Source organism: Ammodytes marinus, assembly GCF_949987685.1.
Source record: "Ammodytes marinus genome assembly, chromosome: 9".
Taxonomy (NCBI): domain Eukaryota; kingdom Metazoa; phylum Chordata; class Actinopteri; order Uranoscopiformes; family Ammodytidae; genus Ammodytes; species Ammodytes marinus.
This window is the reverse complement of record NC_137213.1, coordinates 26941653-26955410: the sequence shown is the minus strand read 5'-3', so window position 1 is coordinate 26955410 and position 13758 is coordinate 26941653. Positions and strand designations below refer to the sequence as shown.

Genomic DNA, 13758 nt, shown 5'->3' with positions numbered 1-13758 from the left:
GTTGATTTTGACAAATTAATTTGCCAACAAGCATAAGGGTCCAGAATCGCTGACCATTTTAATCTTGAGGTGACTCGTAGCTAAGAAAAGGTGTATATCAAGATATGTCTGATTTTGAAATATTGCATCAGAGTGTATGATAACGTAGTTTATAAGTCACCCTCTCATGTTGCCCCTAAGGCGAGTTGGTAGTGTTTGAATGTGAGAGAGTACACACACACACACACACACACACACACACACACACACACACACTCTCTCTGCCGTCTCTTGGGAGGTGATTGTGAGGCAGCAGCAGACTACAGCAGGGCAACTAGAGCCACTCTGTCACTGTCTCTTTATCAGGCGCTCTGTGTGTGAAAGCACTGACCTATTTCTAACATTCTGCTTGTCGCTCTCTACAGTTTATACCGTAGTGTTTTTATATTTTAAAATGTGAGGATTCTCTGTGTTTCTTGGCTTCATATCTTAAATGAATTATCTAGGATTATTCAGGACACTTCAGGCTCTGAGAAACTCTTGAATGTTATACAATATACTTATCCTAGGTCTGGGTGGTATCCAATTGTTGATACCTTTTAAACTTTCCCCAAATTCTATCCTGTTACACGGTATTACCGTAGGGTAAGACCTATTCCTTTGTCACCTGTAGCCTATTTTTTTTTAGTTTCTGGCCTCACACTACATTTTACAAGATTACATTGAACTAACCATGATTCAGTTGCCTTCGCCAAATACACATTTTTTTACTGAACAGCTTTTGAACACATCACAATGTAACTCAATACAAGCTATGGCCCAATCAAAGGAAACAAACGAAATCACTGCATGTCATTTACTTGTATAGTGTTTCTCGATCCTTATATTTAAGATACTATTTACAATGAAGCAGCATTTAATTTTTTTTGGAGACCTACCTATTTGCATTGGCTATCTTTTCTGTCTAATTATCCCTTCTGAGAAGAGGCTGTCACATCTATTAAAAAAAAATGTGTCCCTTTTTTTGACCTACAGTAGATCTGTCATCCCTTTTATAGCTTTTTCAAGGCATTTATCCTAAAAATGCACCACACATTACACAGCACACTTTTACACAACTGAAATAAAAGGAATAAGACTTTTGCTATTTTTAAAATACCCTGGGCTACCTTACCTTACAAATAAACACTTGACAATCAATTTTAAACGGTCATTATTATGTTCTCCATTCTCCAGGAACACACTCTGGAGAAGCCCCGTGCCTACTACCGCTTTGACCAATCAGCAGAGCCCGACGTGTGGCTGGATGCCATGCAGGTTTGGGAGGTGAAGTGTGCCGACCTTTCTCTGTCGCCCGTATACAAGGCTGCTATGGGAATGGTGAGTTCAGGGTCCTACTGTTAATCCCACCCGCCCATGTGTTTTACCACTGATAACTTTCACATGTTTTTTGGTCTGTGGTGTCCCTGCAATGAAAAGTCATAATTAGTATGTCTTGATTGAGTAATTAAAAAATGTTGTAAAAAAGATGCTTGGATTTAATGGAACAGACACTTGTTTATTGCCCAGTGTTTTGGCTGGACTCAGTCCCACAGTGCACATAAAATGTTTGTCATTACAATAACAGTGTAAATATCGCACTTTAACTGTAGTTGAAGTAAAATGGCACTTACATAGACAATTCTAGAATGAAAAACAAATTTAAATTTAAATTTTTTGCCTATTTAGTCGTGGAAATACAGCTCTGGAAAAAAATTAAGAGACCACTCCAAATGTTCAGTGTCTCTCGTTTTGATATTTATAGGCATATGTTTGAGTAGAATGAACATTTTGTTGTAGTTTTATAATATAAATTACTGACAACATTTCTACCAAATTCACCCCAAAAATATTGTCATGAGAGCATTTCCATTAAGTTATGTAGAGATGAAGATTTGAGAAAAATCCAGACTGGTCTCTTAATTTTTTCCAGAGCTGTATGTATAACAAATGTACAGTATGTGGTTTTTGAATTACATTGTCAACAAATCTCACATTTTACAACCGTATTCTGAAACACTTGAATTTGAGATAGCTTCATGAGTTGCAGTAAACAAATGAAATCCTTTTGCTAAGAGGATTAGCAGTATCTACACTTTACATATGGCCGACCACCAGGTTAGCGCTGACGGCTAATTTGTCAGATTACCTTATGCCTTTAAACACTATGTGGCCTTTTCCTTCAATTAGTGCAAAACAGAGGAATAGGGTCAGAAAAAAACTACTTCACAGGGCATGGGAAATGTCAGCGCTTACTGTACAGCTTGTGTGGCTGCCAGTCGTCTACACCATTTTCTCAGGGTGTTCAAGGTATGCTTCACCAATACGGAACCGGTGTTCTATCATTATAAAAGCGCTATTATAATATAATGAATGAGGTTTTTCTTCCCTCAGTCTTCCCTCAGTCTTCCCTTGGCCAAGCTGTCCTGTAAATCCTAACCCTACATTTTTACTACTGTGAAGTCACACTAGTAAAATGTAGGGTTAGACAGTGAGACCATAAAACACTCTTTCTGCCTTTTTCTCAGGCTAAGATGAACCGATTTCTAAAATGTGTGCACATCTATTCTACATAGGATCTCAGAGTTCAATACACCTTCATATTCCCACTGGTGAAGTAGGTCATTAACATAACTTTACCAAGAATATTCACAATTAATTACAATTTGTCATTGATGAATTCAGACTTTTTTATTTTTTTAAGATATTTTATGGGCATTTTTATTCTTTATTGATAGTGTAGAGACAGAGTTGAAATGGGGCAGAGAGGGGAGTGACATGCAGAGAACGACCGCGGGCTGGAATCGAACCCGGGTCCGCTGCTGGCCGAGGCCCATGGGGGGGACGCCCTACCAACTGAGCTAAGGGCGCCCCACTGAATTCAGACTTAAACTATTTCATATACGCATACATTTTGTGTTTTTACCCTTAAATGTAGAATTAATTGGCATTTTCGGAACAGACTCGAGGCAGTGGTGGATGATACCATCTTTAGTAACTAGCTTCTTGTCCTTGAAGGCCACCATAGCTTCTGTAAATTCTCAGAAGGTAGGGGTAAGCAAGGGAGCGTTGCAATTTAGAATCTCCCCCTCTATATAGCACTAAATACTCTGATATTACACACTGCACCTTCTAACTATCATTGAGTCAGTGAAGTTAGTGTCATGGTTTGACTCAAGTAAAAAGTTACTTGTGAATGTTTGAAGCTGCATTTTTTTGGTTTTGATGTTCTGTGTCCACAATTGCTGCCAGTTTCAGCTGAAAGCTCATCATTGTCTCTGATGGGTTTGATTATTGTTCATCAGTGAGTGATTATACTCTGAATTTGACTGAAAGGCATTTGTGTGAGAGCGTTTTCTAGGGGAACATAATGTCGACATGCATATAATCCATCAAAAATCTTGGAACGCAATTATTCACGGCCCACATTTTTCCATTCTCAGCTTTTGTTTATTAAAGGAAAAATGCCCCCAACACGCTGCACATTAGAGGGAAGATAACAGACTTTGATAGGCAGATAAATGGAAGTAGGACAAAAGGCTCAGTTTATGTCCTGGATTTCAAAATTGTTTACAAATCGTTAAATTTTTTTTTTTATGTATCAGTCTTTGATGTGTTAAAAACCTTTTGTAGGGACAAATACAAACATGCACATGAGCTGTATACGATAAACTAACTGTGTGTGTGTGTGTGTCTGCCAGGTGGACCCAGTTAAGGGCATTTCTTTGAGGTTCCCACGCTTCCTCCACATCAGAGACGACAAAAAGCCTGAAGACGCCACCACCGGATCTCAGGTGAGCATTGTGCCGATCATCATAAATCATAAACGACTCAAACAAATTGAGCAGCGTTAAAATGGACCAATCATTAACAAAAAATTATAATAATAAAAATGAAATGAAAGGTACATCAGTTCAGCTGCACTGGGATCAGCCAGCAGTGCAATAAGCCACTGAATTATGTTGTATACACACTTTAAAGGTGGAGTCAGTGATTCTGGAGGATGCTTGTTGTCAAAATAATTAATATCTCGGTTAAGATCCGCTACTTGACCGTAGTGTATGTGCACTGGAAAAGAAATCTGGTGTTAATACATAGCCTAGGCTTTGTAAACTGGTATGTAAACAAGGGGGCCCACCGTTGCCAGCAACATGCCAATTTACAGAACCTTGGTTGTGTATTTTCACTGGATTTATTTCCCAGCGCATACACAGTACGTACAGATAGTGGATCGTGAGAAAATATTCACTGATTTTGACAAAGTGGTTTTGACAAGAAGCATTCTCCAGAATGGCTGACTCCACCTTTAAGCATCATACTCTGTCTACAGAGGCCCTCTAAGGTCAAAACAGTTCGCCCGTGAGCATAAGAATAACGACCAGTAAAAAAAATAAGACCAACATTTTATTTTTTGGCGAGGTAACTTGATGTGACATAGAGACGATGCATCATCATCTACAACATCATCTCACACAAGAGCTGTCCTGTAAAATGTCAAGGGTGAACAGCTCTGCAGGGACAATATTATTTTATACTGGCACGGCTTTATGGAGTTTTTCTACCACTGCACCATGAAGACGGCCATATAACAGCCAGGTCAAGCAGCTATGGAGTAGTGCACTGTTAGGGAGTCTAGGTAATATATTGTGAGGCGGCAAATAGTGAATTATATTGTATTGTAGAGACAGACAGGGCAGCTGTGCCTATGTCTAAATACGCACATAACCAAGTTATCTTACCAACACATAACGATTATTTCTTAAATGGCTGTCATATATTTTTTTAAACATTATATTTATTGTTTTTTTGTCTTATATTAGTGGACATCATAAGTGAAAGATTTACAATGTCTTATTTCTTCTAAAATGTTTTTTTGCTATGTAATTGTATTTGATATGAATTACTTTTATACACATTCTTTGTAGAGACATTGATATTTGGTAATACAAAGACAGAAGCAACTCTAGTATAAAGTCTTTTCACAAATTGATAAAAAACCATTTAGTCAAACAACACAAAGTGATATAACTATTTTTCTCTTTACCCACTGGTCTGCAAATTATTTTCATGCAAATTATTTTCATGCTTGAAAAATAAATCATTTTATTTAATTTTTTTTTTTAAAGGACAAATAAATGAATAACATTTTTCTTAAGCCCAAGGTAACATTTTCAAAAGCCAGTGGGTAAATAAAAAAACACGTGTGATTTTCTATCATGTACGAGAAGAAACGCAATATATGTCACATTAAAGGGGCTGAAACCAACAATTTTTTTTAATTTTTTTTATGGAAATCAATGACTTTACTGAAAAAAGATGATATACATTTTTTATTAATTTTCAAATAATTGATTCCTGTTTGATTCATTAAGGGGAAATTAACGTTAATGACCAAACATCTGCTGGCTCCAGCTCCGCTATCCATGTTAATTTTATAATATTGTCCTATGCTTTCGTATCTATATTATACCATACTAAATTATATACCATTACCCGACTGAATGTTCCTGTTTGACTAGCTGACAGGTGTGCGTTAGAAACCTATAATGCACATGTAGTTCGGCTCAACTGTAATCACTTCAAAATTGCTCCATGAACCTTTTTAAGGCGACTAGAACCACTCAACACAAAGTAACCATGTAACCATAGCAACCGTAAAGAGCACAGCCGTCAGGAACCCTACTCCCTAATCTACACTAACTGTGGCAGCAGGCCAAGACAAGACTGTAACCACGGCTGATTTTTAAAATGTCTTGAAAAAAAAAATAACAATCACATGTAATGATAAAGCACCACTTTCTCACAATGGCATTTTGCTTGAATAACAAGAATCAACTTGAATCTGAGTGTTCTCTCTCACCAATATTTCAAAAAATATGGAAAATAAGTGGCTCCTTTGTGTATTGTTTGGCAGCTAATGATAGTTTTAGTATGTACGATTAAGTATGCCAAAGTGTCCAAAATCCAAGTCTGTTTTGGCAGTAATGTATGATGCTTTTCTGTGCTGACTAAATATCTAAGCAAGCTTTTTTTTTTTTACTTCTGATTGTGAGCCAGAATGAAAATAGGCCCAACAATGACACAAGCTGAACATAATAGCTAACGTTTAGCTTTGCTTTGTTAACATAAACTCACTCCCTAACACTGTAGTCAAGAGAACATGCTGCCATTTTCTAGTATAACACTCAAACTAAATATTTGAAGACCCGCTGTGCAGAATACCTTGTTATTCGGGGATGTTCTGAGTTTTGACAAACAACTGAACCCCAAGCCATGTTTCACAAAAGCATTGTGAAGACAGCACACAAGACATTCTCACATGGGCCACATTTCGGATGGGTTAAAACACCCACTAGAGCCTTAACCAGTGTCACTTTTATAAGGTCTGAATGGTAGTTTATATAATGAGAAATTCCCCCCCGACTTGAATTAACAGCCATCTGGTTTTTGTGCTCGGTTGGGAGGTTGAAAAAACGTCGGCTGCATTTTAAATGATGCTTCTGTCAGTTAGGATCGGTGAGGATGCCCAACCGCTTATTATTACAACACAGTCTGAACATTTGGGCAGAAGATTTTAATGGAAACTGACACCAATCAAGTCAGAGGGAATTGAAGAAATGTGTGGAGCCTGAACAGGTTTATTAACCCGGTATGTTTGAGGCTTCGAATTAGTTTAGATTTTGGACAGTTGATTTTTTTTTAATGGGTGTTTTTTTTCCCGTTAGTTTTCTGGTAATTTTATCTTTTAGTTTAGGAAATAAAAAGTGAAAATCAACCAAAAAAGAAATTAAAAATTGTCCATCCATTTTTGACGCTAATAAAGAAAAGAAAATACTATTTAAATAAAACGAAAGTCAAATACCCACTTATTTTTTGTTTTTTAATATCCTTTTGCGAATTGAAAATTCAACTGACCCTTGATCCTGTGTTAGGAGAAACAACATGAGGTTTCATTGTTTACCTCCACACTGTGCACACACACACACACACACACACACATACACACACACACACACACACACACACACACACACACACACACACACACACACCCTGCTGTAGTTCTACTGCTGCTGTTTAGTGGGTGGGCTTTGCTGTTCACATACTATTCATTAGGAGCTCAAGCGAACACAACCTCCAACTCTCCCAGCCTGTAGCTGGCAGTCACCCACTTCAAAGCCGAGGATATGAATAATCAAAACTGATATTTTTAGCTTTTTTTCCTCTGCATGTAACTGACCTGACTCTATGATCTTCTCCATCCCTCCCTCCCTCCCTCATACATGTTCTCTCTCTCTCGCTCTTTCTTTCTCTGTCTCTCTCTCTCTCCCCCTCCCTCTCTCTCTCTCTCTCTCTCTTCCCCCCTCTTTCTCTTCCCCCTCTCTCCCTCCCTCCCTCCCTCCATCTCTGTAGATTGCTGATTTGTACAACAAGCAACAGCAGATCCAGAATCAAGGGGATAAAGCCGACCCAGAGGACTACTACTAATCACATGTAGTGGTGCATCACAGAATAATAATAAATAATGCCAATAAAAAAATTGTAAATAGCTTATTTTTCTCTTTTTTTTTTGTAATGTTGAATGAAAATAAAGGCTCTGGCCAGTATTAAGCATCCAGACCGTAAAGTTGTTGTTATTGATTTATTGAAGTTGCTCTCTTTTAAAACTGACTCCTATTTCTTTTTGCAGGGCTAAAATGGCAAAAACATCTTCCAGCATACGTTGCATGTATATTCCCTCTCAAAAAAACTCACGAAGTCGACTCGATATTCGGAGCGTTACCTGCTAGTAATAATTCTAGTTTAAAAAAATCACTGCGCAAATTCACCCGGCAAAAAAAACATGACATGTATGTATGGGCTGCATACCAATACTTTGAGCCATCCTGATTTCTACTCCAGCACTCTAAATAGGCAGCAGCAAAGTGCATTCAGAGTGTGTGTGCGTGTGTGTGTGTTATAGATATATAGAAAATAAAAAGGGCAAGCAAAGGAGATTGCAGTCTCCCTGAAATGTTATTAGAAGTAGAAAAAGACACGGGAGCTGACAGTTCTCTCAAGCAGCAGGACAAAAGAAAAGCACTCAACAGTTTGCATTAGATGATGGAAATCCACTAACTGTCCAGGCCTGAATCAATGGGAGACTGTGTGTGTGTGTGTGTGTGTGTGTGTCTGTGTCTGTATGTGTGCATATGTGTGTGTCTTTGTCTGTGTGTGTGCGTATGTATGTGTGTGGTAATGATTAGGAAAGTAAAATAGAATATCTTTGTTTGTGTGTGAGCGCATGCCTGAGGGCCAAGGACGGACGGTTTATTACATGGAGAATAGGTAAATAGCATTCTGAGAGTTGTGTCTGCATTGTTGATGCCATGTGTGTGTGTGTGTATGTATGTGGGCTACTTGCAGTGTAGAGAAACTCTTAACGTGTGCGAAAGTGTTTTGCTTGTGTGAGACGTAAACAACTTAGGAATGTGCAGGACATATTGAGTTGACATTGACGCAGAGCAGTGACTGAATAAGAAGTAGCCTATATGCTTTGCACATAATGTACTCTACATACAAGAGCTGCATTGAATTCACAAACTATTATTCATATTGCTGCAAAATAAACTCCTGGAACTACTGCTGTTGCATTTACTGATTTTAAGCCACACTGTCATCTCTGAGTTAATCCATTGTTAATACGCAGCCTAGGCTCTGTAAATGGGCATGTTGCTAGCTATGGTGGGCCCCCATTTGTTCACATACCATTTGTCTAGGTATCAGTTTACGGAGCCTAGGCTGTGTATTAACACTGCATTTTTGCAACGCAAACCCTCCGCTTATAGTAGCGCATCCTGAGGAGATGTTCGCTGATTTTGACAAAGTGATTTTGACAACAATAGCTGACTCCATCTTTAAGTGCTGATTAGCTAATGTTAAACAAGCTAGTGGACAGTCTGCTAAACCATTATCATGTTAGCAATGTAATTATGAACATATAGCGTGCTGACTTTAGCATTCTATTCAAAGCACCACTCTACTACTATCTATCCAGTTCGCTGCTTACACACGACTGGAGACTCTGTGTCTAGTTTGGACCCCTAGGGATGTGAACGAGGTGATCAGTAATGCATTGCTGCAGTGCTTGAGTGGAATAGATAGCACGACGTTGGGGCTCAACACAATTAGATGCAGAAAATGAATTACAAGCGTTGGGTCAGCCGGCATGTGGTTTGCAAAGAGGCATGAGGCATCAAGTGTGCAATTTTTTTTTTAAGAGCGCTGGGCTGGCTTGTCTGCAGGGTATTTGTATGTAAAATATTGCCCATTCTGTGGGCGACTCGCACTGCGTGTGGCATAGATATTATTGTCACCATTTCCATGTATTTTCGCATACATTGCAGAGCCTTTGAGATCATTGTTTGTTATGCTGTCTCGGTATGCAAGAAGTATGCATACTGGTGGTTTGCATATTATTTCTGTGTGTGTGTGTGTGTGTGTGTGTGTGTGTGTGTGTGTGTGTGTGTGTGTGTGTGTGTCCGTGTGTGGGTGGGTTGTGTCCTGTGTCTGCTGCAAGGGAGTTGAGAAAGGAAAACCATTGTGTAGTGTATACCAGTAATCATGGAAATTGGCCTGAAATGCCCTTTCGCTTTCTGCCTTCTGTTGTTTATCTGTTCCATACTCTTATATTTCATTTTTCATTGGCTTCCATTTCCCTGCCTGTTTATTCCTCCCTATCTTGCTCTTTTAATAAGTCTCCTCTCTTCTGCACACACACACACACACACACACACACACACACACACCACTATATAGCTACAGTATACGTCTGACACTCATCTTGAATATCATCATCACCTCTGGTCTATTTCTCCCTCGCGCGGGTGTTGCTAAAATCTGAATTGCAAATATCAGTTGTCAGCCGAAGTGTTGCGTTAGAAGAAGTTTTGGCTCGAAACAGCGAATGTGAGAGGGGATGAAAAAGGCCCTTAATGGAAATCAAACAGGCAACAGAGCATGAAATATTGAAAATGCAAATATGTAATGAAGTCAATTGCGTAGTGTGTGTGTGCAATATGATGTCTGCTTTTGTTGGGAATTACACTGCTTGGGTTGGCTTGTCTCTGCCTAATTTGTATACATAGGCCCGCAGTATGTATGTCCAATTTGTTTGTGATTGCGATAGCTTGAAAGTCTTGTGTGAATGTTTGTGTTGGGTGTATAGGTGCCTGCATGCTGATGATGATTCTGTATTTGTCTACTCGTATGTGTGAATGGGGTTATTTTTGTTATATCTGAGTGTGTGTGTGTGTGTGCCTGGTTAACTGCCCCTTGTGTCTCTGTATATATCTCTGAGTGATGTTTACGGAGGGGGCCAGCTGGCGCGCTTCATTCGCCTGCAGGGCATAGCAGCACAGCGGCCTCTATCTCCACCCGGGCCCAGCCCTTGTTCAAACAGCTGGGCTGTTGGTTCACATCAAGTCACACATTCAGACCGGGCGCTCGAGGGGGAAATGCAGTAGCAAAACCTACCTGTTTGCTGCCTCTATTGAACTGTGCTTTGGTTAAGAAGCGACTAGGGAGCTTTGGGGTGTGTGGAGTATTGTTATGAAAGTCAGACCTGGAATAGCCCTCCAGATGATATGAGACAAGCACAGATTGTTGACTGTTTTAAAGTCATAGCTAAAAACTGTTCCTTTTTTATGAGATCATCTTCCCATGGACAGGTGTTGAGAACTAGCAGGTTTGCTAAATCACTCAGAATGCATCCGTTTCAATGTCATTGTGATTTCCATGTTAAATAAAATCGAACTAATATAAAAAATAGTTTTGTAAATAGTTTTTTTATTCAACTGTATACATTGTTCGTTGATGTTTTTTTTGTGAAGCACTTTATGTTTGTGTACAAAATGTCTTCTACAAATAGTGCCCTGCCTTGCTCTGCTTTGCCTATGAATTTAAGGGAAGATAAAATGCCCCAGAAGTGATGTGTGGTGTTGAAAGTGACAGATGAAAGTCAACCTGAAGATTGCTTCTCTGTGGCCGTCCCCGCTGTGTGTTCCTCTTTGAAAGTTTTGTAGGAAGTGTCCCCTAAAGAAAGGATTATGGATTACCTCCAACTGCAAAGTAAAAAGAGAGGGGTGGGGGGCATCTATTAAAAAAAAATGCCAGGTTTCACCTTTCTCTGTCCTTTCGTGCCCCTCTCCCCCCCTCCCCTCCCGTTTCTCCCACATAAGCTATCTGTCTTCTTCACAATACCCCTTTCTTCCACCCCGAGAACAATGCCTTTCTTCTCCTCCTCCTCCATCCCTTTTTTCTATCCCTCTATCCATTTGTTTGGTGCTCTCTTGTGACATCTCTGCCATGCCAGGCTATGAGGGAGAGAGAGAGAGAGAGAGAGAGAGGGATGGACAGTCCCTGCCTTTGTCCCCTTTGCCCAAACCCACAGAATATCAATAGTGTTTTTCTTGAGCAGGAGCGCAAGAGCGTTGGCCAGTAACCTTTCGGATTTGATGATGTCAGGGAGCCATTTTATATGATTTTCGTTCCTTTCGTCCTCCAGTCTTCTCCACTCTAAACAGCGTATGAGGTCCTCAGCAAGAGAGACAGTTACAGGATTGTGTGTGTGTGTGTGCGTGCGTGTGTGTGACTCATCAGGGCACTTCATCAGCTCGGTTCAACCGGCGCTAGTTGACCGTGTGTGACCGTGCCAACAAGTCCTCCAAGTTTGGAAAATCCCTTTGGTGAATGTCTTGTAGAGCGCCCGTCTTATCCGGAGGAAATCTCTTGTCAGTGCCTTTTTGATAAAGTGATTTACTACCCATCATTAGAGACACGTTTCAATTCCGATACCTGGGTTTTGGATATAGGCCGATACGATACAGTATTATTGAATCTCCTCCTCATCTTTCCCACATAGCCTACCACTAAGCTACAGCAGTGGTAACCCCCCGGAGATACAAGTTGCAAATAGCTCTAAATGCTTTACATAACAAATATATACAGATGCTTTCTAGTAATGTTTAAAATGTCAACCGTTTCCAACTCTAGATCTTTTTTTAGTCCGGTAAGCTTTTTAACCTGTGTTGTATAGGAAAACCTTGATGTTGTAGGACATATTTATTCATAATCCTGCCCTGTAGGCCTCAACTCTTTGGCAGTTTTTTTCTGCCCAATTGCTCAGCACGGCTCATTCGCCCTTATTTGGTTATGGAAATGTTTCGCTTGATTATCCGACCCCTGCAGCAAAAAACTCAGCCCGATCTATTGGTTTACGAGATCCCCCTTTATGATTGTTTTATGATGGCTGTGGTGTTTTTTTTGGTTTGTGTTCCCTATTTGTCGGTGCTTCACTTTGGCCCACACTGAGAGGCTCCATGCTTAAGGGCGTGCGACCGCAGTGCACTCCATTAGTTCAATGTTGACAGTCATTTAGTCCCATGCCCCGCGTTTGAACCAGCTTGTCTGGTGTGTATCTCTTCTGTCTCCTTCCATTTTTGTTTTTTTGTTTTTTTCTCCCTTGACCGGCATTGAAACCCCCTCCGGCAGTCCCTTCTCCAAGACATTCTCCATTCACAGAAGCCCTCCAACATTTAAAAAAAAAAAGACATTCCGCTTCTACACATCTGCCAGACTGCCTTGTGTTCACGGTCGCGCTGTGACAAACATACTCAACAACAACTGCAGAAAAAAATTTGACATGGAAAGAGCCTGACAAGATGCCGCTTACATCCTTCCAGCTCGGGGGATGCTTTCCCAGACCGATTATCCATGGGCTTTCTGTACGTGTGCTTGGCATGTTGCTTTTCTTCTCCCCCTTCCCACTCCATTCCATTGGAAATACATTCTTACATTTGTCTGATGCCATGCCCTCACCAGATGAGATTGAGGCCACTGTATCAACCTGTGAAAACAAGCTTGATGGGTATCGAGAAGGACTTCACGATTTTATTCGGTATCATGATATGGCATATCACGATACATTGCGATATGGTACATATTGCGATATATTGCGATATTCGGCTTTGTATTTGGAACTGGCCGCTCTAATGATGTTTTTTCCATAATTGTGTCAACCACGGGAATGGCATCCGGCAAACAGTTGAGCTGATCTCATTCACACACAGCGAACTGAAGCCCAAAGTACTTTACATATTCTCTCTCATCTCTAATAACACCAATTGAAATGAAGAGCCTTCATTTTCATCCACCGACAGTATCGCTAAATTGCAGCTGAGGACTGTGTCTGTGCAATTTAGCAACTAACTCTAAATGACTCTGTCTGTTTCTCACTGGTATACTCTCTCCTTCCCCGTGCTCCCCTCTCTTCTCTCTGTGTATAATTTAGCTGGTAGATATCTCTCCTCTGCTACATTAGCGCGCTGCATATACCGCTGCCAGCTAGAAAGAAACGGGGGCCTTTCGCTTTTATATGTGATACAGTTTCTGCCTGCCAAGCTTAAGCCCAAGCCCATTGCCTCTGCCTCTGCCACAGTCACTCGATGCTGACGAGGTTTGGCCGCTTGCCACATTCTGCACCTGCCAGGCTCATAAAGAATCCCCCTGTCTCTGTTGGTTGGAGGCCTGAAGGCAGGATGACGAGGTCTGCCATAATTGTTTTAAAGGATGTCGCGATTTAAAAAAAAAAAAAAAAAAACGTTTCAAAGCCTAAAAAGCTTAAAACCAGTCGATCGTGCCAACAACATTCTGGCAGATGGTCTTATTTTTTGTTCAGGCTGATCCATCAGGATTTTGAGA

At 40.3% G+C, this 13758-nt stretch overlaps 1 protein-coding gene across 1 annotated transcript in view; it reads left to right on the top strand.

Annotated features, from left to right (window-relative positions):
* Positions 1–7616, top strand: part of lig1 (ligase I, DNA, ATP-dependent) — a 61477-nt gene extending 53861 nt beyond the window's left edge. Inside the window, exons 26-28 of the mRNA XM_080034278.1 lie at positions 1216–1359; positions 3720–3812; positions 7432–7616. Of these exons, the coding sequence (XP_079890404.1) occupies positions 1216–1359; positions 3720–3812; positions 7432–7506 (312 nt within the window). The 3' untranslated portion in view covers positions 7507–7616. The remainder of the gene's footprint in view (positions 1–1215; positions 1360–3719; positions 3813–7431) is intronic.
* Positions 7617–13758: the final 6142 nt, after the last annotated feature.